The sequence below is a fragment of the Tachypleus tridentatus genome, chromosome 13 (assembly GCF_004210375.1).
Source record: "Tachypleus tridentatus isolate NWPU-2018 chromosome 13, ASM421037v1, whole genome shotgun sequence".
NCBI lineage: Eukaryota > Metazoa > Arthropoda > Merostomata > Xiphosura > Limulidae > Tachypleus > Tachypleus tridentatus.
Window position 1 is genome coordinate 21,937,287 of NC_134837.1, and position 26,590 is coordinate 21,963,876.

At 31.6% G+C, this 26,590-nt stretch overlaps 1 protein-coding gene across 1 annotated transcript in view; it reads right to left on the reverse strand.

The window, feature by feature from the left end:
* The window catches only part of LOC143240203 (uncharacterized), a 49,763-nt gene that overhangs the window by 19,103 nt on the left and 4,070 nt on the right, over positions 1 to 26,590 (reverse strand). Inside the window, exons 3-7 of the mRNA XM_076482279.1 lie at positions 22,236 to 22,531; positions 11,066 to 11,174; positions 5,759 to 5,847; positions 3,571 to 3,743; positions 897 to 1,150 (exon numbers count right to left, since the gene is read on the reverse strand). Coding sequence (XP_076338394.1) covers positions 897 to 1,150; positions 3,571 to 3,743; positions 5,759 to 5,847; positions 11,066 to 11,174; positions 22,236 to 22,531 — 921 coding nt within the window. The remainder of the gene's footprint in view (positions 1 to 896; positions 1,151 to 3,570; positions 3,744 to 5,758; positions 5,848 to 11,065; positions 11,175 to 22,235; positions 22,532 to 26,590) is intronic.

The following is a 26,590-nucleotide window of genomic DNA, read 5'->3' on the forward strand; positions in this document are numbered from 1 at the left end:
AAAATACTTTGTCTTGTCAAAGGATGTTCTAAAGTAACTGAACCAGATTGTGTGGCTTTTGACTAAAATGAGACAATTATTTACAGTTCTAGATACAACTGAAGTAACCCATGAGGTAATGTAAGTGAATTTATTACAGACTGTATAATAAGAAATGGAGTATTGAAAAATAAGTCATATTGTCAATTGGGCTATAAAATAGCTGAAAGCCTGTCTGGACTTTTGACAGGAAAAAAGAATTACTTAGAATTTTAGATACAACTGTGATATCCTATAGTGTATATACTTTTGACTTGTTTTGAATATATTATTTTAAAAGAAATAGATTGTGTGCTGTACATTTATTGTTTGAATTTATAAGCAACAAATCACAGACACTTACTGTAAAAGAATCCCAGCCAATACACAAAATCCTGATGCTACTAAAATAACAAAAAAGTGTTAAAACGTCTTTGTGCCTGAAAAGTAAAAAATGTTTAAAAAGCATACTACCTTCAATAAAGTGCTCTAATATTATCAGGACATGTTTTCAGCTATTGTTTCTCGTGATAAATTAAATCATTCATATGTGCATGTTTCTTATTATGCTGTCAATCTGATCAAATATAACTCCATGAAAATGCAGGATGTGTTTCTATAAGAGTAAAAAAAATCAGATTTAAAAAGTATTTAGAAAACTTTTAAATTACAATATCAGAAAAAAAACTAACTTAATAACTATTTAAATAACAACTTGTTTTAAAGCTACAGCTTATTTGACACATTAAAGGTTATGTTTTAAAATGGTCCCTTGTCATTTTAACATTTTGAAGGTTTAGTGGCCATTATATAAGAAAACATCAAATACTGGCAAAAAAACAATGGAGTTTTTTTATGCATTAAAACTTCTTTCTAACCTGGTGGTGCCATGGAGTCATGCATCATGCTCTGTGTTCGTCTAACAGGCTTCTGAAATGCATGGGATGAAATTTCTTCTGACATTTCATCACTATCAAATTGTCTGCTTGGTAATTCCCCACAGGAACCTCCATACCATGAAGGGAAGTCTGGGTGTAAATATGATTCGTTTTTACTTATAAGAGGATGTGGCAATATATCAGAGTGATATGGATGAGCTGAGGAAATATCAGCAGCACTAAAACTCTGAATTCTGGAAGAAAAATAACATCCTACTTAAATATGCATGCACTTTTTCAAAAATAAATACACTGGTTGCCTGCAATACTTCTTTATTTTCATTTTGAATGTCACACAAATATCAATGTATTTAGATAAAAAGGTGTTATATATAATGTATATAGTGTTTAAATATAAAAAACCTCTTTAAGATTTATGACTATTGATACAGGGAAAAATACATTTTCACTCAACAAAGACAGAATGGACTGTGTCCATGCCATGCTATTAAGCCATACCAAGGTCATTATAGTGTGGTATCCCGTAATCCTAGATTATATATATCAATGATCATTCAATAAATTGAATGTTTGTTTCCATATCACAAAGTTAAATCATATCAATGTCCTAGAGAACTGTGCCCATACCTACTGTTAAATAACACCATAGCCCTAGTATGGTATCCTCCAATCCTAGATTACAGACATCAGTAATCAGTAAGCACTGCTAAGTCAGAGAAAAGCCCAAGTGTGTTGTCCCACAATCATATACTTAGTGATCATTCAACAAAGACAAAACTGGCTGTATCCATATCATAATGTTAGGTCAGACCAATGTCAACGAAGACAATGTACTGTTTTCTTGCCATAACATCAAATCAGACCAAAGTCCAAGTATATATCAGCTACATCAATAAAATCATTCTGATTTAATATATTCATGGGCAGGTTAAGTTTATACTAACTTACTGAAAATTCTGTACCATCCTTCCACTTGTGTATTATCCACTCACAAGAAAGTGATAATTATAGAGAAGCATTATCAAATAAGTATAAGCTCTAACTATGAAGTAACGAAACTTATTTTAGTAACTATAGCTTGAGACAAAAACTAATGCTAGTTTATAACTACTCACATAGTGTTCACAAGGGCAGTTACTTCAGACACTTTGTACCAACAACAAATTACTCAAGTTTATCTGAACAAAGACAGTTTATTTTCTTGTGTTCATCTACACTTATATGATATTATGATTTCTTTATTCATAAATAAAGACTATTTTATTTAATTATGAAAATTTTAATGAAGTTATGCTGTTACTGGGATAAATTTTGTATGCATACAAAACTAAAGGCATTTCAAAATTAATAAGATTTTAGATTTGCGTATAAAATATATGTATTTTCTGGCAGTATTCTTTAGCCACTTCAAACAGAATGATTTCACCGAATTAAAGAATTTTGAAGTAACACTGTCCCTGTAATTGTTGAAAAACAAAATATGAAATTAATAATAATCACAGCTCTACTATTTTAGACAAACCTGTTTGTCAATATGATGGTTTCTGTATTTAACAATAAATATATTTTTTGAGAATATTAAACTTGTAATTTAATTAAATTACTCAAAGAATTCTAATTACAACATTTGATATTGTGTTATTACTTTTTTTTGTCTACAACTTAGATGCATATTACAACACATCTGATGCATTTTCATGCAACTACAGTCAGACTGTTACAGCTCTACTGATTCATTCATGTTAAGTATGCTAAAATTAACAGTTTAAGAGATAAAGTAACAGGAGATATTCAATCAATTATAATTTCAGAACAAACTGAATACTGTATATGACTAATTTAACAACAATTAAATTAATTACATCATTAGGTTTTAGAGATCTTAAATGTGAACAGAAGAAAATGTCATATATGTACACATATATATACAGAAATAAAAATCTATTGATAGTATTTTAAAACACCCAAGTTAATTGTAAAATGGGCTTTCTGTAAGACAAAATTACACTTATATCACCAAAAAACTTTTATTTAATAAATAAAATATAAAAACTTTATTCTAACAATTTACTTTTGAATGTATTTTTATTATACATGAATATTAATCCATAAGACAAATCACTTCACTGGTTCTTTATACCTGAAGTTAATACCACACACAATGTTACTTTTCAGAGCAAAATGTTTTAAAATAAATCAATGGTACCATGGAGTATGTAGGCATATATTTAAAGAAAATGGCAGAGTAAATAAGCTTACGAGCAACCACCTCTGTGGTATTAACAACAGTGATAAACCTAACAAGTAATTCAGTTCGTGGTGTATATGCTGACATAAAATCACTTTCATGTCTGAAATAATATATTTTAAATTAATTTTTGATTTCAAATGCCAAAAAATTTTGAAAAGTTAAATTATGATCAATTGTTTGGCTTGAGATTAATGAAAATGAATTACCTCATCATGCAAACACCTTTGTGGTAATGAAATGTTGCCAGCAGTAACCATATAAATAATGTTCATATTGGCATAAAACACTGATGTTTAAAAATTCAGTCTCTTGTTAAAATTATATATATTCTAAAATGTATAAATTATTAACACAACAAAGTGTAAAATTATTCACCACACAGTAGATTCTTAACACACACACCTGTTTGGACCTCCTGTTGCAAAATGAGGATATGGTCTACCTCTTGGAATTACCCTTGAGGCAAAAGGGCTTCCAGAAGAGACTGAACTGTTTTCATTCCATATAGTTTTCTCATCTACCCATTCTTGATTATCAACTGGCCATTGCTCTGTTGATTGTGTTATTATATTGTCCTAATTATTTATTGACAGAAAAACAAAATTACTTAAGTTAATCTTTGAAAGTTTTATTCAAATACAAATGCTTGATTAACTCCATTAATTATTGAAATGTTTCTTGTATTTCAGTTTCTAGCCTTGTAAGTGTGACTGTGCCTATTAATAATCTTATTAACAAATATCAGTTTAAAAAATAAATAAAAATTCATATAATATGAATATTTAAAGTGCTTTTTCAGCAGTACTTGTTTGAAGTAATTAACTGTAAGAAAAGCAAGTCTCTTATTCTTCATCTTACTATATTATTCAAGCAAAATAAATATAATTATGATTACGAAATATTTTAACAATATTAAATACTTTCTGTTAAATGGTTATGTTGTTTATAATACAAAAAGGTCTTTTTCTACAAAAATATATCTCATTTCTTGTACACCAATGAAATTATATGTTCAAAAAGATAAGAAAATACGGTTTTCTACAAAGTAGAAATAAGCCTCATGTAAATAATCCTACTGAGAACCACATGAACTGTGGTACTTTCATTAGTGATAAACCTAACAAGAATCTCGTCCTGTGGTATTCTTATTCAAATCACATTCATGACTGAATTAATATACTTTAAATGAATCATTTATTTTTATGCCAAGCAACTTGGAGTGGATTAAATTATGATCAACTTCTTGGTTACAGGTCTATAAAACATAAATGGTTTCATCATGAAAACCAGCTTTAGCATTTGTGACCAGTTGTCACAAAATAATTTAATTTAGCTTGTTACAACGAGAACAATACAAACTTTTAATTCAGATAAGAATCATACCAAACAATGTCACATACACATTTATTTTATATGGAAAATAAACTGCTACATATATATACATATTGTACGTGTATAACACTTGACATTTTTTGTGTTAATCTGCTTAGAATAAGAGCAGTATTCAATACTATTTTCGCAAGTAGAACAAGAATATCTTTTGGCATAGAAAGAAATCTTTTTACAGATAGTAAGAATTGATCAGACATACTTTGATAAATAGAAATAAAACTATTTGACAACTACAATATTAGATAAAACTTTTCAACACATACACCTTCTCCTACCTAGTTAATTCAATTATTCTCTTAATCAAAACATATACCTATATATGTATATATATACACACACACATAGGCCTGGCATGGCCAGGTGGGTTAAGGTGTTCGAGTCATAATCGAAGGGTCATGACTTCAAATCTCCATTGCACCAAACATGCTCGTCCTTTCAGCCATGGGGTCGTTATAATGTTACGATCAATCCCACTATTCGTTGGTAAAAGACTAGCTTAAGAGTTGGCGATGGGTGGTGATGACTAGCTGCCTTCCCTCTAGTCTTACACTGCTAAATTAGGGACAGCTAGCACAGATAACCCTCAAAACAAATATATACACACACACATATCAACACTAAAGACACATAGTAAATAATAAATGCAAGTCAATTAAATAAATATAAGTCAGAATATCTCATCTCCTAAATGGCCACTAAATCTTCATCATAACAAAAACAAGAGAACTACGTACAAAGAAAAGGTTCTGTAATGACCTGCAGTAGCATAAATAAAACAGGATGAACTTAAACATGGTCTAAAATAGTTGATAACCATGTTTTTTTTATATAAAGAAAAGTACAGTGGTAATTTTGAAAATAATCACTTCCTTAGGCCAACAACCAACAACATGAGAAATGAAAATGGTAGGATGGATTAAAACAAACTGAGAAAGAGGAAGGGATATGTAACAGCTACAAACAATAATTTGTCTAAATAGATATGATGTCCATCATTATTAAAAAAATCATGTAAACATGTGAGTTGAAATAACTGCATTACAACAATATGCAAGATATTTCAATAAACTCATGATTCCCCCACATTAAATATTTTAATGTAAGATTAGTAATGTTCATAACTCGTACAATGCTTTTTATGATATTTTGTTATTTATTGAGTTAATAGGTTAAAAAATGGATTTAAAGTAAAACTTACTTTTGCATGCAAACCACTGTTCTGTTTTTCTGCAGGTTTGTTTATCACTCTCAAATCTGGAGTTGTCTGAGCTCGAAAAATTGGCTGTCCTGCAGAGAGAAAGTTTAATAATGGTGTGTGTATATATATATATATGTATATATACACACAATATATAAATATGACTTAAACATACAAAAAAATAAACTTAGCACATTGCTAGTTTTAAATTAAAATCATGATTTCACATGCTGTTGAAAACACCAATACTTTATTATGAATTACTTAAAATCAATTAGGCATACATACCAAGGCTTAAAGCAGACTTCAGACTTCTTTTCTAATTTTGTGTTCATTCATCTTTTTTTATTGTTTGCTTGAAGGTTTCCTTTTTTTTCAATCACATTGTGTTAATTTTTGGCCAAAACATATTAACACTGTAAAACTAACAGCCTCTTTCCAATTATAAATTAAATTCTTTATTTGTTAATAAGAACAATTTTGTGTGATTTTGTTTTTATGACATTGAAATCAAAATGTTTTTTGGCTTTCTGAAGTTTTCAAAGCAAATCTACTACAGCAAGATCATACATGTATTAACTCTATGAAACTCATAAAATATATAATAATAGTGAGTAAGCAAAATGAAACTGGTTTAACAGTTTTGATATTTTTCACTGGACTTGAAAATATTCAGACAATTGACACAGGATTTCACAGTTACTTTAGAACTGCTATTCATGATTTCAGAGAAATTCTTGTATACTACTGTTCATTAATTCATAGTTACTTATAGAACTGCTATTCATGATTTCAGAGAAATTCTTGTATACTACTGTTCATTAATTCATAGTTACTTATAGAACTGCTATTCATGATTTCAGAGAGATTCTTGTATGCTACTGTTCATTAATTCATAGTTACTTATAGAACTGCTATTCATGATTTTAAAGAGATTCTTGTATACTACTGTTCATTAATTCATAGTTACTTATAGAACTGCTATTCATGATTTCAGAGAGATTCTTGTATACTACTGTTCATTAATTCATAGTTACTTATAGAACTGCTGTTCATGATTTCAGAGAGATTCTTGTATACTACTGTTCATTAATTCATAGTTACTTATAGAACTGCTATTCATGATTTCAGAGAGATTCTTGTATACTACTGTTCATTAATTCATAGTTACTTATAGAACTGCTATTCATGATTTCAGAAAGATTCTTGTATACTACTGTTCATTAATTCATAGTTACTTATAGAACTGCTATTCATGATTTCAGAGAGATTCTTGTATACTACTGTTCATTAATTCATAGTTACTTATAGAACTGCTGTTCATGATTTCATTTCAGAGAGATTCTTGTATACTACTGTTCATTAATTCATAGTTACTTATAGAACTGCTATTCATGATTTCAGAGAGATTCTTGTATACTACTGTTCATTAATTCATAGTTACTTATAGAACTGCTATTCATGATTTCAGAAAGATTCTTGTATACTACTGTTCATTAATTCATAGTTACTTATAGAACTGCTATTCATGATTTCAGAGATTCTTGTATACTACTGTTCATTAATTCATAGTTACTTATAGAACTGCTGTTCATGATTTCAGAGAGATTCTTGTATACTACTGTTCATTAATTCATAGTTACTTATAGAACTGCTATTCATGATTTCAGAGAGATTCTTGTACACTACTGTTCATTAATTCATAGTTACTTATAGAACTGCTATTCATGATTTCAGAGAGATTCCTGTATACTACTGTTCATTAATTCACAGTTACTTATAGAACTGCTATTCATGATTTCAGAGAGATTCCTGTATACTACTGTTCATTAATTCATAGTTACTTATAGAACTGCTATTCATGATTTCTGAGAGATTCTTGTATACTACTGTTCATTAATTCATAGTTACTTATAGAACTGCTATTCATGATTTCAGAGAGATTCTTGTATACTACTGTTCATTAATTCATAGTTACTTATAGAACTGCTATTCATGATTTCAGAGAGATTCTTGTATACTACTGTTCATTAATTCATAGTTACTTATAGAACTGCTATTCATGATTTCAGAGAGATTCCTGTATACTACTGTTCATTAATTCACAGTTACTTATAGAACTGCTATTCATGATTTCAGAGAGATTCCTGTATACTACTGTTCATTAATTTATAGTTACTTATAGAACTGCTATTCATGATTTCAGAGAGATTCTTGTATACTACTGTTCATTAATTCATAGATAATTTACTTACCACTCTTCATTACTTCATAGTTACTTATAGAACTGCTATTCATGATTTCAGAGAGATTCTTGTATACTACTGTTCATTAATTCATAGTTACTTATAGAACTGCTATTCATGATTTCAGAGAGATTCTTGTATACTACTGTTCATTAATTCATAGATAATTTACTTACCACTCTTCATTACTTCACAGTTACTTATAGAACTGCTATTCATGATTTCAGAGAGATTCTTGTATACTACTGTTCATTAATTCATAGTTACTTATAGAACTGCTATTCATGATTTCAGAGAGATTCTTATATACTACTGTTCATTAATTCATAGTTACTTATAGAACTGCTATTCATGATTTCAGAGAGATTCTTGTATACTACTGTTCATTAATGCATAGTTACTTATAGAACTGCTATTCATGATTTCAGAGAGATTCTTGTATACTACTGTTCATTAATTCATAGATACTTATAGAACTGCTATTCATGATTTCAGAGAGATTCTTGTATACTACTGTTCAATAATTCACAGTTACTTATAGAACTGCTATTCATGATTTCAGAGAGATTCCTGTATACTACTGTTCATTAATTCATAGTTACTTATAGAACTGCTATTCATGATTTCAGAGAGATTCTTGTATACTACTGTTCATTAATTCATAGATAATTTACTTACCACTCTTCATTACTTCATAGTTACTTATAGAACTGCTATTCATGATTTCAGAGAGATTCTTGTATACTACTGTTCATTAATTCATAGTTACTTATAGAACTGCTATTCATGATTTCAGAGAGATTCTTGTATACTACTGTTTATTAATTCATAGATAATTTACTTACCACTCTTCATTACTTCATAGTTACTTATAGAACTGCTATTCATGATTTCAGAGAGATTCTTGTATACTACTGTTCATTAATTCATAGTTACTTATAGAACTGCTATTCATGATTTCAGAGAGATTCTTGTATACTACTGTTCATTAATTCATAGTTACTTATAGAACTGCTATTCATGATTTCAGAGAGATTCTTGTACACTACTGTTCATTAATTCATAGTTACTTATAGAACTGCTATTCATGATTTCAGAGAGATTCCTGTATACTACTGTTCATTAATTCACAGTTACTTATAGAACTGCTATTCATGATTTCAGAGAGATTCCTGTATACTACTGTTCATTAATTCATAGTTACTTATAGAACTGCTATTCATGATTTCTGAGAGATTCTTGTATACTACTGTTCATTAATTCATAGTTACTTATAGAACTGCTATTCATGATTTCAGAGAGATTCTTGTATACTACTGTTCATTAATTCATAGATAATTTACTTACCACTCTTCATTACTTCATAGTTACTTATAGAACTGCTATTCTTGATTTCAGAGAGATTCTTGTATACTACTGTTCATTAATTCATAGATAATTTACTTACCACTCTTCATTACTTCACAGTTACTTATAGAACTGCTATTCATGATTTCAGAGAGATTCTTGTATACTACTGTTCATTAATTCATAGATAATTTACTTACCACTCTTCATTACTTCATAGTTACTTATAGAACTGCTATTCATGATTTCAGAGAGATTCTTGTATACTACTGTTCATTAATTCATAGATAATTTACTTACCACTCTTCATTACTTCACAGTTACTTATAGAACTGCTATTCATGATTTCAGAGAGATTCTTGTATACTACTGTTCATTAATTCATAGATAATTTACTTACCACTCTTCATTACTTTATAGTTACTTATAGAACTGCTATTCATGATTTCAGAGAGATTCTTGTATACTACTGTTCATTAATTCATAGTTACTTATAGAACTGCTATTCATGATTTCAGAGAGATTCTTGTATACTACTGTTCATTAATTCATACATAATTTACTTACCACTCTTCATTACTTCACAGTTACTTATAGAACTGCTATTCATGATTTCAGAGAGATTCCTGTATACTACTGTTCATTAATTCATAGATAATTTACTTACCACTCTTCATTACTTCACAGTTATTTCAAGTTATTTCATTCAATGTTTTGTAAGTATTGTAGCTAATTCTATTCATTGATCCTCAGATATTTCATATAATGCTATTCATTAATTCATAGAGTATTTCACATACACCTGAACTGTTCATCACTACACAGATATTTTCTACAATGATCTACGTGTATCCTCAGTTAAGGTTCAGAAAACTGGACAGAATTTCATAATTATTTCGTTTATCACCCTTGTTTTACTTATATGATTTTTACACAGTGTTCATGAATGTACTCTGTTTCATGTTTTTTCCATTTCAAAATATACAGTAATCATTTCTTGTTTTATTTAAAATATTAACACTTGACTGTACAGAATTTTTTATCTCATTTCTTATGTACACAAAAAAACCTGTGAGCTGTCTGAATATTATAATTTAACATGTAGCATTATGTTATTAATATTTAAAATAAGCTTATCAAATCTTTTCAGTATATGTACTACCCTCTATAAGAAGGTAAACACTAGTGATTTTTATTGTTATGATGCTCCACTGCAGTTACGAATAGATGGACTATTATGCTGTGTATATGCATAACACTATGAAATGACTTTTACCTTCACAGATTATATTTATTATAATTCAAAATAAAATGCATTAGAAAAAAAAAATGCACTTAACAAGCTAACACTTCATACTATATATATATATATTTATTTTCAAACACAATATATTACCAAGTTGATTTTTAATGCATAGATCATGTAGGTTTGATTATAATAATATATCCACACTGCAATTAGTTCATACATACATATGTATATTTCTGAATATTTCTGAACTAGTTCTTAATACATGAATTATGTGGACCTGATTAAAACAATGTATTCACACAGCATTCTCTTCTCAATTCAGTTCAAAAACATCAAACAGATTCATTACTAAAATATTTTCCCTGAAATAATATAATGAACTTTGAAATTATATTGCATATATTATTTTATAATGCTCAAAATCATGGGAATTTTAACTAGAACAACATTCTGTATGTGTACCTATAATGTGCTCAGTTCCTATAACATCATAGTCTTGTGGAAGAGGATGTCCAGATACAAACTTGTTGCTTCGATTGTCTGACCATAAGAAGTCTTTCTCAGTGCCTGCCTATATATTAAACAAAAATGTCAAAAAAAGTAAAATTAATAAATAACCGGTTCTAAACAAAACATATTTACTGATCTTGGTCAAAAATTCAAATATATTTACATATATATATAAAATCTCTGGTGCCAAGAACATCTCAATAAACATTTATTTAATAAATTTACCATAAAACACACCAATTCTAGTCAAAAGGTTCTAATTTAATTTAATATTTTGTAATTGTACTAAAAATATTATGATCTTGATATCAGATCTGCCTTATTTTGAGATTGATCATCATAATTTTCAAAAGGAATCAAATTTAATTATTAAAAATATGCCAAATCCAATTCAATGTTGAAGATCGACATTTATGATTATAAAATCAGGTATTTTATGAACTTAGGTTTATTCAGATATAGAAATAACATCATATCCATTGGTAATTGTACACAATAACCTAGTAAACACTGAATTCACATATGTAGGCACAATAACAGTCTATTCCTATATTATTTTTTTGCATTTTACTATCATAAGACGATCTATACATATATAACTTTTCTGTTGTAATTTTAAAACAAATAATATCCTGTACAGTTATTACTTTAAGTTCTAACTTGGGATCTTTAACAAACTTTGAATGCACACACTCAATTACATATCTTTATTTAGTTTAATGCCACAAGTTTATCAAATAAGTAATAATGGTGACCTCCACTGTATATATTATCATGTTTGAGTTCAATAAGAGCATCAAAAAATGAAATCTATTTGTCAATCCTGTAACATGTAATTATAATAATCATTAAATATTTTAATATGTATCATACACAGAAATTTAAACAGAAAAAATATTATGTGTTTCTGTTATCCTTATTTATTTATTCTACATGTACATTGTGAAGTACAATGAACAAGTCAGACAGTAATTATATTTTTCTTCTCTGTCTGGTTGAATCTCTTCTTTTACAGCTGTGTAAATGATGATGTAAGACAATTTTGGTTATCTTTGAGACCAAACATGAATAATAATATGGCTTTAAAGTTAGGATTTCTGGAAGTCTCATCTGTATTAAGATATTTGGCCTCTTAATGGGATCAAATTCACTTCAGAAATAATCATTTTTGTTTTGCTTATTTTGGACATTAAAATTCTTTTCTTCTTCGCAAGAGATCAAATTACCTTACTATAATATTTCCCTACTTTTAATCTTCTTTATTACTGTTTTCTCAACATGGACACTGTTTTTAGGTACACACAAGCTAACCACATCACCACACTCAACCCCAAAGTTACAACTACAAAAACTTTCACTGACTGACTTCACATTCTCAGAGGACAACTCATGACCACTGTCTGTGATAATTATTATTTTTTAACAGGATAATTGTGAAGAAGTTTCAACTGACCTGGACCAATCATGAGAGATTCTGGAAGTTTCATATGTCACCTTTCATCAGAAGTGGTAAACTTTATATGAGTGTTTTCCACCTCTCATCTACACGTATGAGGTTAGATCTCTCAAAATTGGGGTTATAGTACTTTATTCTTACATTCAAAGAAAAGTGGAAAGATGTTGTCCTAGCTTCCTTAATCTCCAACATTTTAAACTTTATAAGCATCATGAAGTCAATCTAATATTTATTAATGTTATTTTATTTGATGTCTTTATAAAAATTTCATTAATATGTTTAAGTACTAATTTTCAGCTTCTTAGTCAAGGTTGTGTGAGTGTATGTGTGTTTTCTTAAAGCAAAGCCACATCGAACTATCTGATGAGCCCACCGAGGAGAATCAAACCCCTGATTTTAGCGTTGTAAATCTGTAGTAGTGGGGGGCCTTAGTTAATGATACAAGATACACCACTTTTTAAAATAATCCATCACAATCATGATCTGTTCCCTTCAAATCAATTGACTTGGGCCATAGTGATGATAACAAAATTGCTCTTTCGAGCAGTGCTTCAGTACTATAGCAAACAGTTTACAATGCATTTTCGTTGGTGCCAGTCATGGAGGGACGTTTTCCCTGTGTTGAACAGTGTGGGATGATACATATATATATATTTACCCTGCACTTTAAAGTTTTCTTAAACATATATATATTCCACTATCTCTGTCATATTTTTCTATGTACGTGTGTATTGAACTGGACTACAATGGCCCATACCCATTTCAGGTATTAAGTCAACTGAAAACTAGAACGTGACCTGTTCAATACTGCTTTACAGTTTCCAAGGCCAAACTGCATCCTACATAAAGTCTGGACTACTCCAGTACTTTCACTGATGGTGTTATTTTAGTGTCCCAATAGTTTATGGAGCATAAGAAATGCACTTCAATGCACATTAAACGTATCCTCTCAAAATGCACAAGCGATATATACTTTCCAAAAGAGATTTCATTACTTTAAACCAAAGTTACTGACTTATAAAACATTCAATGGGAATTATGTAATCAATTCCGGTAAATTTATAACATGTTTTTAAGAAAACAGTAAAAAAAATGCCGAAAACACCAATTTTCCTAACTTAAATATGTACAGGCATAAAAAACCCGATAAAAACACCACTTAAAATGAACAAAATGTGATTTATTTGTTTTTAGATACAAAGCTAAAATACAATGAGCTATTTGTGTTGAGCCTAATGGGCACATCTAAATCGAGTTTAAAGAAAGTAAATTATAACTTTGCCTCAACTAATCTACAAACAACAAAGAACACAAACTACTGGACACTTATTATACCAGTAATGTGAAATGCCACACCCTCTACTGGTTAATGAGTTTATATATAATTAATGATGTCATGTAATATTTTTAAATGGCATCCCCAATCTCTCCATTCCCTTCACATATAGTCATACTCCACCCTAAAGTCGAGACTGGCACCCAAAATTCTTCTAGTTTGTTTATAAAAGTAATTACTCACTCTTCTCTTTCTCGGATTGGTAGAATATAACTAGAATCTTACATATCGTAACATTTCTTTGTATTGTTGGATGGTTATTTTCGATTATTTGTTAAAAAGAAGGATGTAAATTCTAGTTCATTTAATGATAACAAAAGTATTTTATTTCTTCAACTACAAATTTTTAAAGATGGTAGGATACTTCCTAATTTCTCTCATATGTCAAGAATAAAATAAGATTAACTAAAGGTTTAAATTACAAATCAGAATGAATACATTTATAAATTGGTCTCTGAATCTTTGTTGAAGAGTAAATAAAATGTTTTCCAAAGATTTCTCAAACTGTCTTTCCTCCCACGTTTCTCTGCTTCCTCGACATTTCTAAGGTAGTTAGTCTCTGTTTCACTGACGTTCTGGGCAAACTTGATTCCGTATTTACCTATCTGTATGTCAATGTTCGCTAATGCTTGCCTGTAGCGTTTCAAGACCGTAGTATAAAATACGCTCAGCTGTTTCTAAGTGAACGTTAATCGGGCTTTTTCTATTTGGAGTCTATAATCGTGTGAACGAGCATTGTATCTGAAATTATGTTACATCAACTAGGATAACCTCGTGAAATGTAAGTTGTTTTACTTATAGAAACTGCGGATACCTTAGAAAACTGTATTACTGAACAAACCATTTCGTAAATGTCTCTCAGTCAACTTATTACAAAAGTTTAAGAAAACACCACAGCGACAATGAATACATTTGTGAATTATCTGCTCTATAAAAAGACTGTCACAAATAAGTAACAGTTTGAGTTATGTTCTATATATGAACTTTCAACAGTAATTTGAATTATTTGTTCTGTCAAAGGCTTTCCAGTGGTAATTAATAGACATTAGGGTATTTTCTCCAAAACGGACTTCTAACGTAATAATTAACAAACAATGAGTTACTTGCGTTATATTCGGACTTTGAATGAAAATACGATAACCAACAGACTTTGAGATAACTTCTCCTGTTTGTTTGTTTGGGAATTTCGCACAAAGATACTCAAGGGCAATCTGTGCTAGCCGTTCCCCTTCCGTAATTTAGCAGTGTAAGACTAGAGGGAAGGTAGCTAGTCATCACTACCCACCGCCAACTCTTGGGCTACTCTTTTACCAACGAATAGTGGGATTTACCGTCACATTATACACCCCCACGGCTGGGAGAGCGAGCATATTTAGCGCGACGCGGGCGCGAACCCGCGACCCTCGGATTACGAGTCGCACGCCTTAACACGCTTGGCCATGCCGGGCCAGAAGAAAAGAAATAATAGTCATCAATCAAAGGAAAAAAACCAGAATCTTAGAGTTAAATATTTCAGGAAATAGAACTGAACAACTTGTTTTTCAATGAAGTAATTATAGAAAATGCGATCTATGAAACGGAGCACAGATTAGCAGTTGCTCAAGAGTTAAACAGAGCCCATTTTTATATACTATGATCTTTTATGTTGACTTGTCAAAACATAACAAAATAGTGAATACATAAGCTTTTTTAATGATATAAGTTTATAACAATTAAAGTTCAACTTTCTATGATCCAACCAAGAGCATGAACACGCAATTTTACAAATATTGTCTGTGTTCTTACAATAACTATGCCACCGGGGGGTTGGGGTGCACCTAAAAGAAGCAAGGCAAAACTAAAGCCAACAGTTGATGCCAGATGAAATCAACTTATTGAGGTATATAATGTAAAAAAAAAAAAAAAATTTGCTACTGTCTCTAACAGTATACAGATAGTCAAGAAATATCCAAGATACATTACAAAGACAAACATGAGAAAGTTTGTTGGATTTACTTCGTACTGTAAGTAACTTTTCCGTTTTTCCTCATAAGATTAAACACTCATTTTGAGAGGAAGTGTGATCTATTATTCCAAAAAAATCTGTACTGCCTAAGAAACAAGTGTTGAATATAGATCTTTTCCTTTTATGGCACTAACATCAAAGGGAATATTAAGGTAGTATTATTGCAACTTAGTAAAAATGAAGAATGTATTTTAGCCAGAAAAGCTTTAAACCAGTATTGAACCTTTTGCGCAGTAAAAAAACAAAAAAACTTCATTCGACAGAACAAGGATAACCTACTGAAACACAAGTTATGAAATGGTTTAGTCTCTTTTTATTTAAGTAGCTTATGAATATTAAAAATTTGTAATGATTTAGTAGTTAGGTGTACAAGTGCCTCAGACTGAAAATTGTCCAAATTTAGAACATGAAAATTCAGACATTTTTTTTTAATGTGGAAAAGTATTCTATCGCAGTCTAAGTCATTGATAGTTTGGATAAAGGTCTCCTCAGGAAAAGAAAGGAACGTCCATCATATTTCAAAACTAAGAACACCAAATTGTTATTATTGTATATACAGTTCAGCCAGTAGAGACTGAAATCGAATGCTTTGAGGGCAAACTTACATTGGTCATTCATAGCGACTGCAGAGAATAATAAGAAACTACAAATTCTGTATCGTATGTCTTCAGTAAAACAATTAAGGGTCCGATTTTTAATTTTTCCATGGTAACTTCCAATAGCCAGGAGGAAGAAGAGAGGGCCCAAGTAAACGGTTAGTAATTCCAAGACTCTTCGTCAAGGTAAATTGTCATTGAGAATTGTGTGACTTCTAATAAAACAAGATATTCTCAGTTTCATTGCAATGGCACCTCAGCTTGAAGAGTTCTCTTTCATAATCATAGCATTAACTTTGTAGATGAGGTTGTGCTTTTGATTGGATTGATATATGGTGGTTTAAAAACATAACTGTGTGAATCTCTCTGCTTCCATGAAGAATTCATTTACATACCTTATTGTATAGGTATTTCTCTTCAGAAAGAGTAATTCAGTATTCCTTCAACCAACTCACAAGTTTTGAGGTCATTTTGTATGCTTAGTGAGCGTGGAATGAATACCTGTCTTCCATGTGATATTCACAGGAAAAATGTAGATAACTGAGCTGTGTTTATATGGTTATCCTGGTAGTGGAAAACTATTTCATAAAATGAATGAAGCATTTCACCCTGAAAAATTTTTATTCTGCAAAGAATATCAGTTGCATGAAAAACAATGTATACAGGATTTGAGATTCGAAATAAATTCAAATTTGACAGGTGCTTCTTTGCAAAATTTGTCATTTTGTGTGAGTTAGGCTTTAGAACAGTGTTTCTCAATCACCAATCTTCGAACAACACCTTGTCAACAACACCTTGCAAATGTGTGGGTTTTACAAAAACTAACATAATATTCATATGTAAATCTAATTTGTTTCGTTGTATTTGCATTTGAAAAATCCGCGACAGTTTAAGGAGGCACAAAACTGATTCTTAGAATTAAAACCAAAGCAAAACGTTGACTTAGAATAAAATGTACTGCTGAATATAGGAACATCACGAACAAAGACAAGTGTAAATTTATGGAAAAGAAGCAAGAGGTTAGTCTGATTATTTATCCAAGTTTTTATGATAGTAAAGTACTCCAACGTGTGGTCTTCTAAATTTATAATGATCAGAAGAGAAATAAAATTCTCAATAACTATCATGTCTCGAAATCCACCTATAAATAAGATGTTGTCACAGATTTTATCTTAACAGAGCAAGTTATGAGAGACATAAATTACCAGCATCAATCAAAAGGTCAGGCAAGTCGTGAGCTAGTTTAAGAAAAGACAAAAAAATACCTGTTTCCTTTAGCTGCTGCCGGTGAATATTGCTATACCATATTCTGTAACATAAAATACGGTCCTTTTTTTTTTCTCTTAATTTATAATTCAGTGGCACGTCTTTGGGCTTACAATAGTAAAAACTGATGTCGATACCCGCGATTTACAGAGCCAGATAGCTTTTTATGTAGCTTTATGGAAAATTAGGGACGGCTAGCGCAGACAGTTCTCGTGTATCTCAAAATTCAACCCAAAATCATTAAACATTCTATCACCAAAATGGCTAAAAGACACCTATAGTCCCAGAAATATACAAGTCACACTACCAGATGCAAAACCCCAACATAAAAAAAAAATTGTAACAAGAGATATAAACATCGAAGACATAAATAAAAAATTAAAAATACAAAACATATAATTTTAACAAAATCCAAAGAGTCATGTCAGCTAGAATTCAAAAGCTTACCATTCTCTTTAAGATTACACTACACGAAAATGGACATATTATCGACGTAATTAAAAATGGGGTCACCATATGTTGTCAAAGATACACATTGCAAGAGGTGAAAACACCGGCAATTATAGTAGCACTGTGCTTCAATTGCCAAATAGATAGTACAAATAAACAGTAATCCACATCTATTATCACAGCCATCACAAACATGGTAATAAACTGTACGGCCGAAATACAAAATCCTAATAATGACACAACTACATAACCATACTTATATCATTAGCAACAAAACACTTACTACTAATTCCACCATAAATAATTTAGACATTAATGACCAACACTAAAACATAAATTCAGTGTTCTTCATGTGAATATCCAAGGTGGTCTTGCTTCCAAGAGATACGAGATTGAAGATTTGTAGATGCTAATATTATGTGTATAACCGAGACTCTTATCACAAAGACGTTGTCTTTAAAATTTAGCAGCAATATAACCGTTAGGGCAGATAGAAAACATATGCAGCGACCCTAACCGAGGTGTAGCCCTAATCTATAAATTAACATTAGCAATCACAAGCATAAACTTCGAAAGCACAAATTAGTGCATAGTCATAGATGTGACAATAGCAAATAACCTCAAAACTACAATCGCAGGGATCTACTACCTACTCACGAGTTAAAGTTAGAGTTCTTAAATAGTAAAAAGTCAGTATTTTTAAGTGACTTAACGTCAACTCACTGGTGCACACGCATAAATTCTATGTATCGCTTCTTGAGATTTAAATATAAAATATATAGAATTTCATGTTGCACAAGATATAGATAGTTACCATTTTCTTATATAGTGTAACTTCTATCTTGCCCTCCACCAAACCAAACCAATACCGGAAACAAAATTTAACTACAATAAAGCAGATTGGCAACATTACAAAGGAAAGTTAGACGAATTAACACCAGATTCAACAATAACAAGTACCTCATGTCCACAAAACATGGATTTTTTTGGTTTTTTTTTTATTTCGCGCAAAGCTACTCGCGGGCTATCTGCCCTAGCCGTCCTTAATTTAGCAGTGAAGGACTAGAGGGAAGGCAGCTAGTCATCACCACCCACCGCCAACTCTTGGGCTACTCTTTTACCAACGAATAATGGAATTGACCACATTATAACATTATAACGCCCTCACGTCTGGGAGGGCGAGCATGTTTGATGCGAGCGGGATTCGAACCCCCGAGTCTCAGATTACGAGTCGAACGCCTTAACACACTTGGCCATGCCGGGCCGCTACTCAGAAACAGAAATCAGTTATTACTTGAACATCTCAAGGCACTCTTCAACCTTTCACTCAAAAATGGTATATCTCTGTCTCTTAGAAGCGAGCGAATATCCTCGTGTCTTTATAAACCAAGCTATCTGACCAGATGCGTAGAAAGAATTGTAGAAATAATAATAAATGACAGATTAAATCATTACCATTTTGTTAGATTGACTGAAATCGTAATACATAGCTTTAACAAAAGAGAGTGCACGGTTGTTTGCCTTCTCGGTTTATAGAAGACTTTCTATACAATCTGGCATTCAGATCTAAGGTTCCGGGTGTTAAGAGTTGGAATTACCGCAAGGAGTTAGTCATTCGCTGGTTATCAAACTTTATAGAAAATAGAAAATGTCTTATAAACGTCGAGAGCACTTACTCCGAGTATTTTACTCCAGAGGCAGGAATAGCTCAAGAAGGGGTATTTATGCCCATACTCTTCATTATGTATTGATATGTACGTAAAATGCTATTAAACGACTAAATTTTCTGTTTCACTTCAAAATTTGCAGACGATGTAGCTATCTAGATTTTCGAAACGCCATCAATAGCGGCGATGAATTTACAGCCCTCATTAAACAACATCTCGGAACATTGTTCTAAGAAATTAATAAAAATACCAAAAACACAAATCTTAGAGTTGGTAAAAGTAACGAAACTAAATAAAATCAGCCCCAAACTATAACTTAACGAAACACTTCTCCAAACAGCCATTTCAGCAAAATTTCTTGATCTAATCTATGACACAAAATAAACCTGGCAAAAACATATAAATGAAATTTGAAACAAAATCTTGAAAAGAATAAATCAAATTAGAAGTTTGTCAGGAAATAATACAGGTACACTGGCTAAAATGTTACAAATATACAAACAATATATACGATCAATAATAGGATACGCTTGCCCAGCATAGATCAATGTCGCACCCAAGAGAATTAAACAACAAAATGCAGTACTTACTATAGTACATATAAAGTTCCCCGCTCAACAATCTCTAAATTTCTACATAAATACGCAAACAAAAAAATCACTCCATGACAGAATTCTAAGCAGATCATTCACGTACTTCAAGAAAAAATTAAATAAAAACGATATGTTACGCGCATTAGATCGCTATATCATACGTGATGGAACTTTTAAATATGTACCATACGTTTAGTAATGTGCCATCTATTGCTAGACCTATATAACTTATAATTTTGTTATTATGTAGTGTATTAAACGGGTATTTATGTAAATACACTTAAAATAAGCCAACAATAGGGAAAGCACTGACATATATGTCTCCCAGTGTAAATGATGAACGTTAGAACATAAATTGCCGTGATATGGGTTTTGAATTCATATCAATTAATATTTGTGAAGGCAATGCCTTCTATTGTGTTGCGTTCAACATTTAACAGTTGCCTAAACATAAAATTGATAATAACACCATAAATGAGGAAGGGGAGAGGTAAGGAATGCACCTAGCCCTCCCACGTCAATCCAAAAAACCTAAATACCAATAAATAGAAATAGTGTAAGTATATTTAGCCATGACTTTTTTGCATATCACCTAAATGTTGAAAAGTATTTAATTAACTACAACCTACATTTGTTTAAAACTTACATTCAGTTTCACTGTGGAAGGACATTTTGAGTAACGTTAAACATGTCAGTATTTATGTCAATAGATGATTATATTATATTTAAATGTCGATTTATTTTGTTAAATATTTAAACTGATAGACAAGAGGGAAGTCTGATAGTCACTAGCATCCACCACCAACTTTTAGGCTACTATTGCCTGACCAATAAAGTGATTTGGTCATCACTTTTATAGCATACTCACGACCAAAGTGCAAAGGGCATTTATTAAGCAATACGTCGTGAACCATGAACCATCGAATCACAAGAGTTCAAGCAAATCAATAAACTACGCTATGCTAATATGTAAACGGGTGGTGATATATATATATATAAATTTTACATGTATTTCTTGATAATATGTCATTCGTATTTTGAGGAAATTAGATATATCATTACCTATGTAAACAACGTTTGTGATTTTACATCACAATTAAACATAATCAATAAGTGTTAAAATAACTTTGATTAGCTGAATATGACAACGAATCTGTAATAGTTTTCACTTCAATGAATTTCTGCCTTAAGAACCTAATGTAACTACGTAATGTCAGATTGCGTAGGAAGTGGTAAATTATTACAGGTTTCAAAACTTGGGGGAGTGGCTTTAAACATATAACTCAAAAAAGGAAATAAAAAACGAGTGTCAGGTGGAACAGTTGATATATAGGTTGAGTGGAGTCACCTAAATATTTATACAAGTGTGTAATACAGTAAAGTATATATTTCGAATTTGTAATACATCTAACATATCATTTGGTGCTAACTTCGTAAAATTAGATAATAGTGTTAAACTACATATTGTTGTCAATGTTATATCTAAGGTATGTTTGTTTTTAAGCAAAAAGCTACACAAAGGACTAACTGTGTTCTGCTAAACGTAGGTGTCGAAACCAGATTTATAGTATCATAATATATTTAAGGAATCACGAACTAAACATTAAACTTAATTTTATAAACTTGTAAAACTATACAATAAAACTACTAAACTTGATCAATGAAACAATAAATTCATAACATAAAATACGCTTTACAAATGTTAACTACGTGTAAAAAAAATTATGTTATGAGTTCCATGAAGAATATTTACCTCAGGTATGGAGCTCACTCCAAAACCCCTATAGGGAGTTTTTTTTTTCTTCCGACGAGGCGGTGGTATTGGAATTTTGAAAGGATCAGCAGGTGGTAAAGGAGGTGGAGTACGAGGTGTGAGACCACTAGAGATGAGGGTGTCAACTGCACGTCGCAGATGCGTTTTTCGCTTTGGATGACGATGATACATATCATCACATGAAAGACAAAAAATATGCATGTTGCATTTGTCACAGCGAACTGCTGGCGAGGAGCAACCACATAGATCGCAACGGCTTCCCTCTTGCATCGTAGCTGTATGAAAAACAAATTTCATAGAAAAACTTTAATCGAAAGTCAAGTTTTTTTTTCTGAAAGCGAAAACGCTCTTAAAATCATATTTTGGCTTAAGATACATTTATGTATACTTAGCTTTTAGAATTATTAAGACTATATAGAACAAATATCACACTCAGAAAATCTGTAACTAAAATATTTTTACGCAATATTTGTTTGTTTTGAATTTTACGCAAAGCTACTCAAGGGCTATCTGCGCTAGCATTCCCTAATTTAGCACTGTAAGACTAGAGGAAAGACAGCTAGTCATCACCATATCTTGGGCTACTTTTTTACTAATTAATAGTGGGATTGACTATCACCTTATAACGCCCCCACAACTGAAAGGGCGAGCATGTTTGGTGCGAGGGGGATTCGACCCCGCTATCCTCGAACTACGAGTCGATCGCCATAACCACTTGGCCATACCAGGCCCTGGCTGTATTAATCATTTATATCATTTCTTCTGAGATTTTTAGCTGCGTTAAAATGCTAACTCACTTTCTATCTAACCATTTGCATTTTGAATAAATATGCATATATGATGAAACTGAAACTAGTTTCCTCAGCGGTGAATTACAGATATTATTAATGCAACAGAAGATCGTGTAAATTTATGATCACATGGATGTACTCTCGTGACATACTCAGTGACCAGATACCCTGACATATGCTGTCACGAGACAGTTAGTAAAGGATACAGTTAGTGATTTATTGCTGTTTGTCACTCGCTATCGTTATTAATATTGAAATGTATTTTTGTGTTTCTGGTTGTTTTTTTTATTAGATTTTCTTTTTCTGGTTCTTTTTCCTGATTTGGCTCGGCATAGTCAGGTCGTTAGGGTGCTTGACTCGTAATCTGAGAGTCGCGGGTTCGAGCCCACATTACACCAAACATGATCGCTCTTTCAGCTGTGGGGGTGTTATGATGTAACCACCAATCCCACTGTTCGTTGGTAAAAATAGTAGCCTAATAGTTGGCGTTAGGTGATGATGGCTCTACCCTCTACCCTCTAAATTAAGGACAGCTAGCGCAGATAGCCCTCATGTAGATTTGCACAAAACTGAAACAAGCAAAGAAATATTTCTTTGATTTCATTATTTGAAATAATTTTGATATTTATGATGTATCGTTCAGTAACATCAGGGTCAGCTCTTGGCCAGACACATGTTTATTAACTGTGTTTCGGTAAGTGTTGAATTTATTTCTTAGTGTTATTTTAATTAAATAAATTCCTTTTTGTAAAGAGTGTTTATTTAAGACTGTTACATGATGTTATCATCCTATATTAATTTAGGTTGCGTGGCTGTGGATTCATTTGTTTGCCTGCAAAATCCACCTACAATTTGGGAGCTATCAGGTCAAAACCTTGACAAGCAGACTCAGGGTAGCTGGAAGGCGTTCTTGTCTAAATGGTTCAAAAGGCGCTAAAACATTCTCAGAATGCCATCTAAGCATTATGGGGTCTAGAAATAAGTTTCCAAGGTTTTTTTAACTGGCACCTGGCATCGGCATTTATCTTTATAACCTGTGTGGACGTCGTTTGTGAATTTGTATTCATACTCCCAATAATTTCAAATACGAACCCTTGGAATAGCCATAAAAGCAATTATGTTCCTTTACCTTTGTTTGCTGGTAAGATTGTTATGGAGTTATATTTATTTATGTTTCTGAAGACAGTTTATTTTAATAGGTTTTACATTTCTTGGCTTTGGGAATGCTGAATTTATTTTGATATTTTCTTTTCCTATAGACTGTAAACTGTGTCTTCTGTGGTTGTAATTAAATCTAAAGGGGTATTTGTTCATGTGTTAGGGTAGTGTTTCTCAACTGGGATGCTGCGAGATTTTAGTAAAATACTGTAAAATAATAAGTGAGTTATTACAGCACATATAGTAAAAGTATTTATGGGTACTGAAAGAAAACTGAGGGTTGCCAGATTTCGTTTCGTCCAGAAGACCTCCCCAGGGTACGCCATTAATTAGGCTATAAAACGTTAACGGTGTAGTATAAATTGAAGGCTTTGAGTAGTGGTGTCTTGAGCAAAAATAAGAGAAAAAAAATTGAGAAATACTGTTATTACAAAGTTGGTTCTTTACTTAGTGCACTTTATAGGTTTATTTAAGTTTACTACCATGCGTTTAGGTATGTTTATGGTACTGATTTCCGTAAAGTTTTAATTTTTAAAGAATAAATGAGCTTGTTTTGTTAAAAGTTAAGATCAAAGGTCAGTGGCACAAAATCCGTTTGTCACTAGTTAGCCTCTACTTAATTCTTAACGTTAGTGAACATAAAATTGTTTTATTATAAAACATGTTTCTTACTGACACAGTGGGCCCGGCATGGCCAAGCGTGTTAAGGCGTGCGACTCGTAATCTGAGGGTCGCGGGTTCGCATCACGGTCGCGCCAAACATGTGACGGTCAATCCCACTATTCGTTGGTAAAAGAGTAGCCCAAGAGTTGGCGGTGAGTGGTGATGACTAGCTGCCTTCCCTCTAGCCTTACATTACAAAATTAGGGACGGCTAGCACAGATAGCCCTCGAGTATCTTTGTGCGAAATTCAAAAAACAAACAAACAAAACAAGCTGACACAGTGCGTTAAACGCGACAATAGATATTCTTACTTAACCGAAATCTTTTGATGTACAGGATGAACATAAATATTGTGTTTATCGCACAATGAGAATAATTATTTAACGTGAACGGTTTCTCACGATAACTGTATTAGCAATGCTACTCTAATTACATACATATATATATATAAATGCAGGCCTTTGAATTTTAAAGCGAATGGTGTAGCTGTCGCAATATGGACATAACGTAGAAACGCTGTTTTCAGATCAATTTAAACGAGACAATAACTTATTAACAAAACAATCCAGTATTTTATAAACTATATGAGTGAAATATAACCTTAATATCATGGATGTGAGGACTGACACTCCTGTGGTTCTGAAGTAATGAAAATGCAGATTTGTGTTTGACTTATATAAAAAATAAGCTCATTCATATTATATGAAACGCTTGTCTAAACATTAGAATCTTTGTACAACATGAACATATACTGCTATCTAGATTTAAAACATCGAAATTCGAACATTTAGTATCATAGTACGATACTATAATTTAAATAGATAGATATACTTTATAATAAATATATGGAAAACAGACGATCGTATAAACTACTAACTAGGATAATAATTGTTAATGGGCCTGGCATGGCCAAGCGTGTTAAGGCGATCGACTCGTAATCCGAGGGTCGCGGGTTCGAATCCCTGTCGCACCAAACATGCTCGCCCTTTCAGCCGTAGGGGCATTATAAAGTGACGGTCAATCCCACTATTCGTTGGTAAAAGAGTAGCCCAAGAGTTGGCGGTGGGTGGTGATGACTAGCTGCCTTCCCTCTAGTCTTACACTGCTAAATTAGGAACGGCTAGCGCAGATAGCCCTCGAGTAGCTATGCGCGAAATTCAAAACAAAAAACAATAATTGTTATCAGATCATCACAACCGGATAACTGTTATTAACAGTTGATTGTTGGTTTGTTTGTAATTAAGCACAAAGCGACACAGTAGGCTATCTGTGCTCTGCCCACAACGCAACCCGGAATCTAGCGTTGTAAATCCACAGACATACCATTGTGCCATTAGGGCGGCTTGACAGTTGAGGTGATGGTAGGGTATGAAAAAAAACAACATCATCCTTAAAAAATTAAGCAAAGGTGAAATATATAGAATGGATACAGATGACTCAAGAAAAGCGTTGATTTTAGTTAGAATAATTAGTTCCAATTTATTTTAAAGTAACCATTTTCCACTGGAGGTCAGCCTTTAGTCAGCAGAAGATGGCTATTCATGGATTAAACGACAAATATATAGCGTAAGATATCTGTTAATAGGTCGTTTAGTTTTTATTTTAATAACACCATTTAATTTCTATAAAAGTTGTTTCAAAGTGTAATACTCAAAAAAGATAAAGTAAATACTAGTTACAACAAAGTGTATGTTCATGAGACTAATTACGAAAAACAAAAGT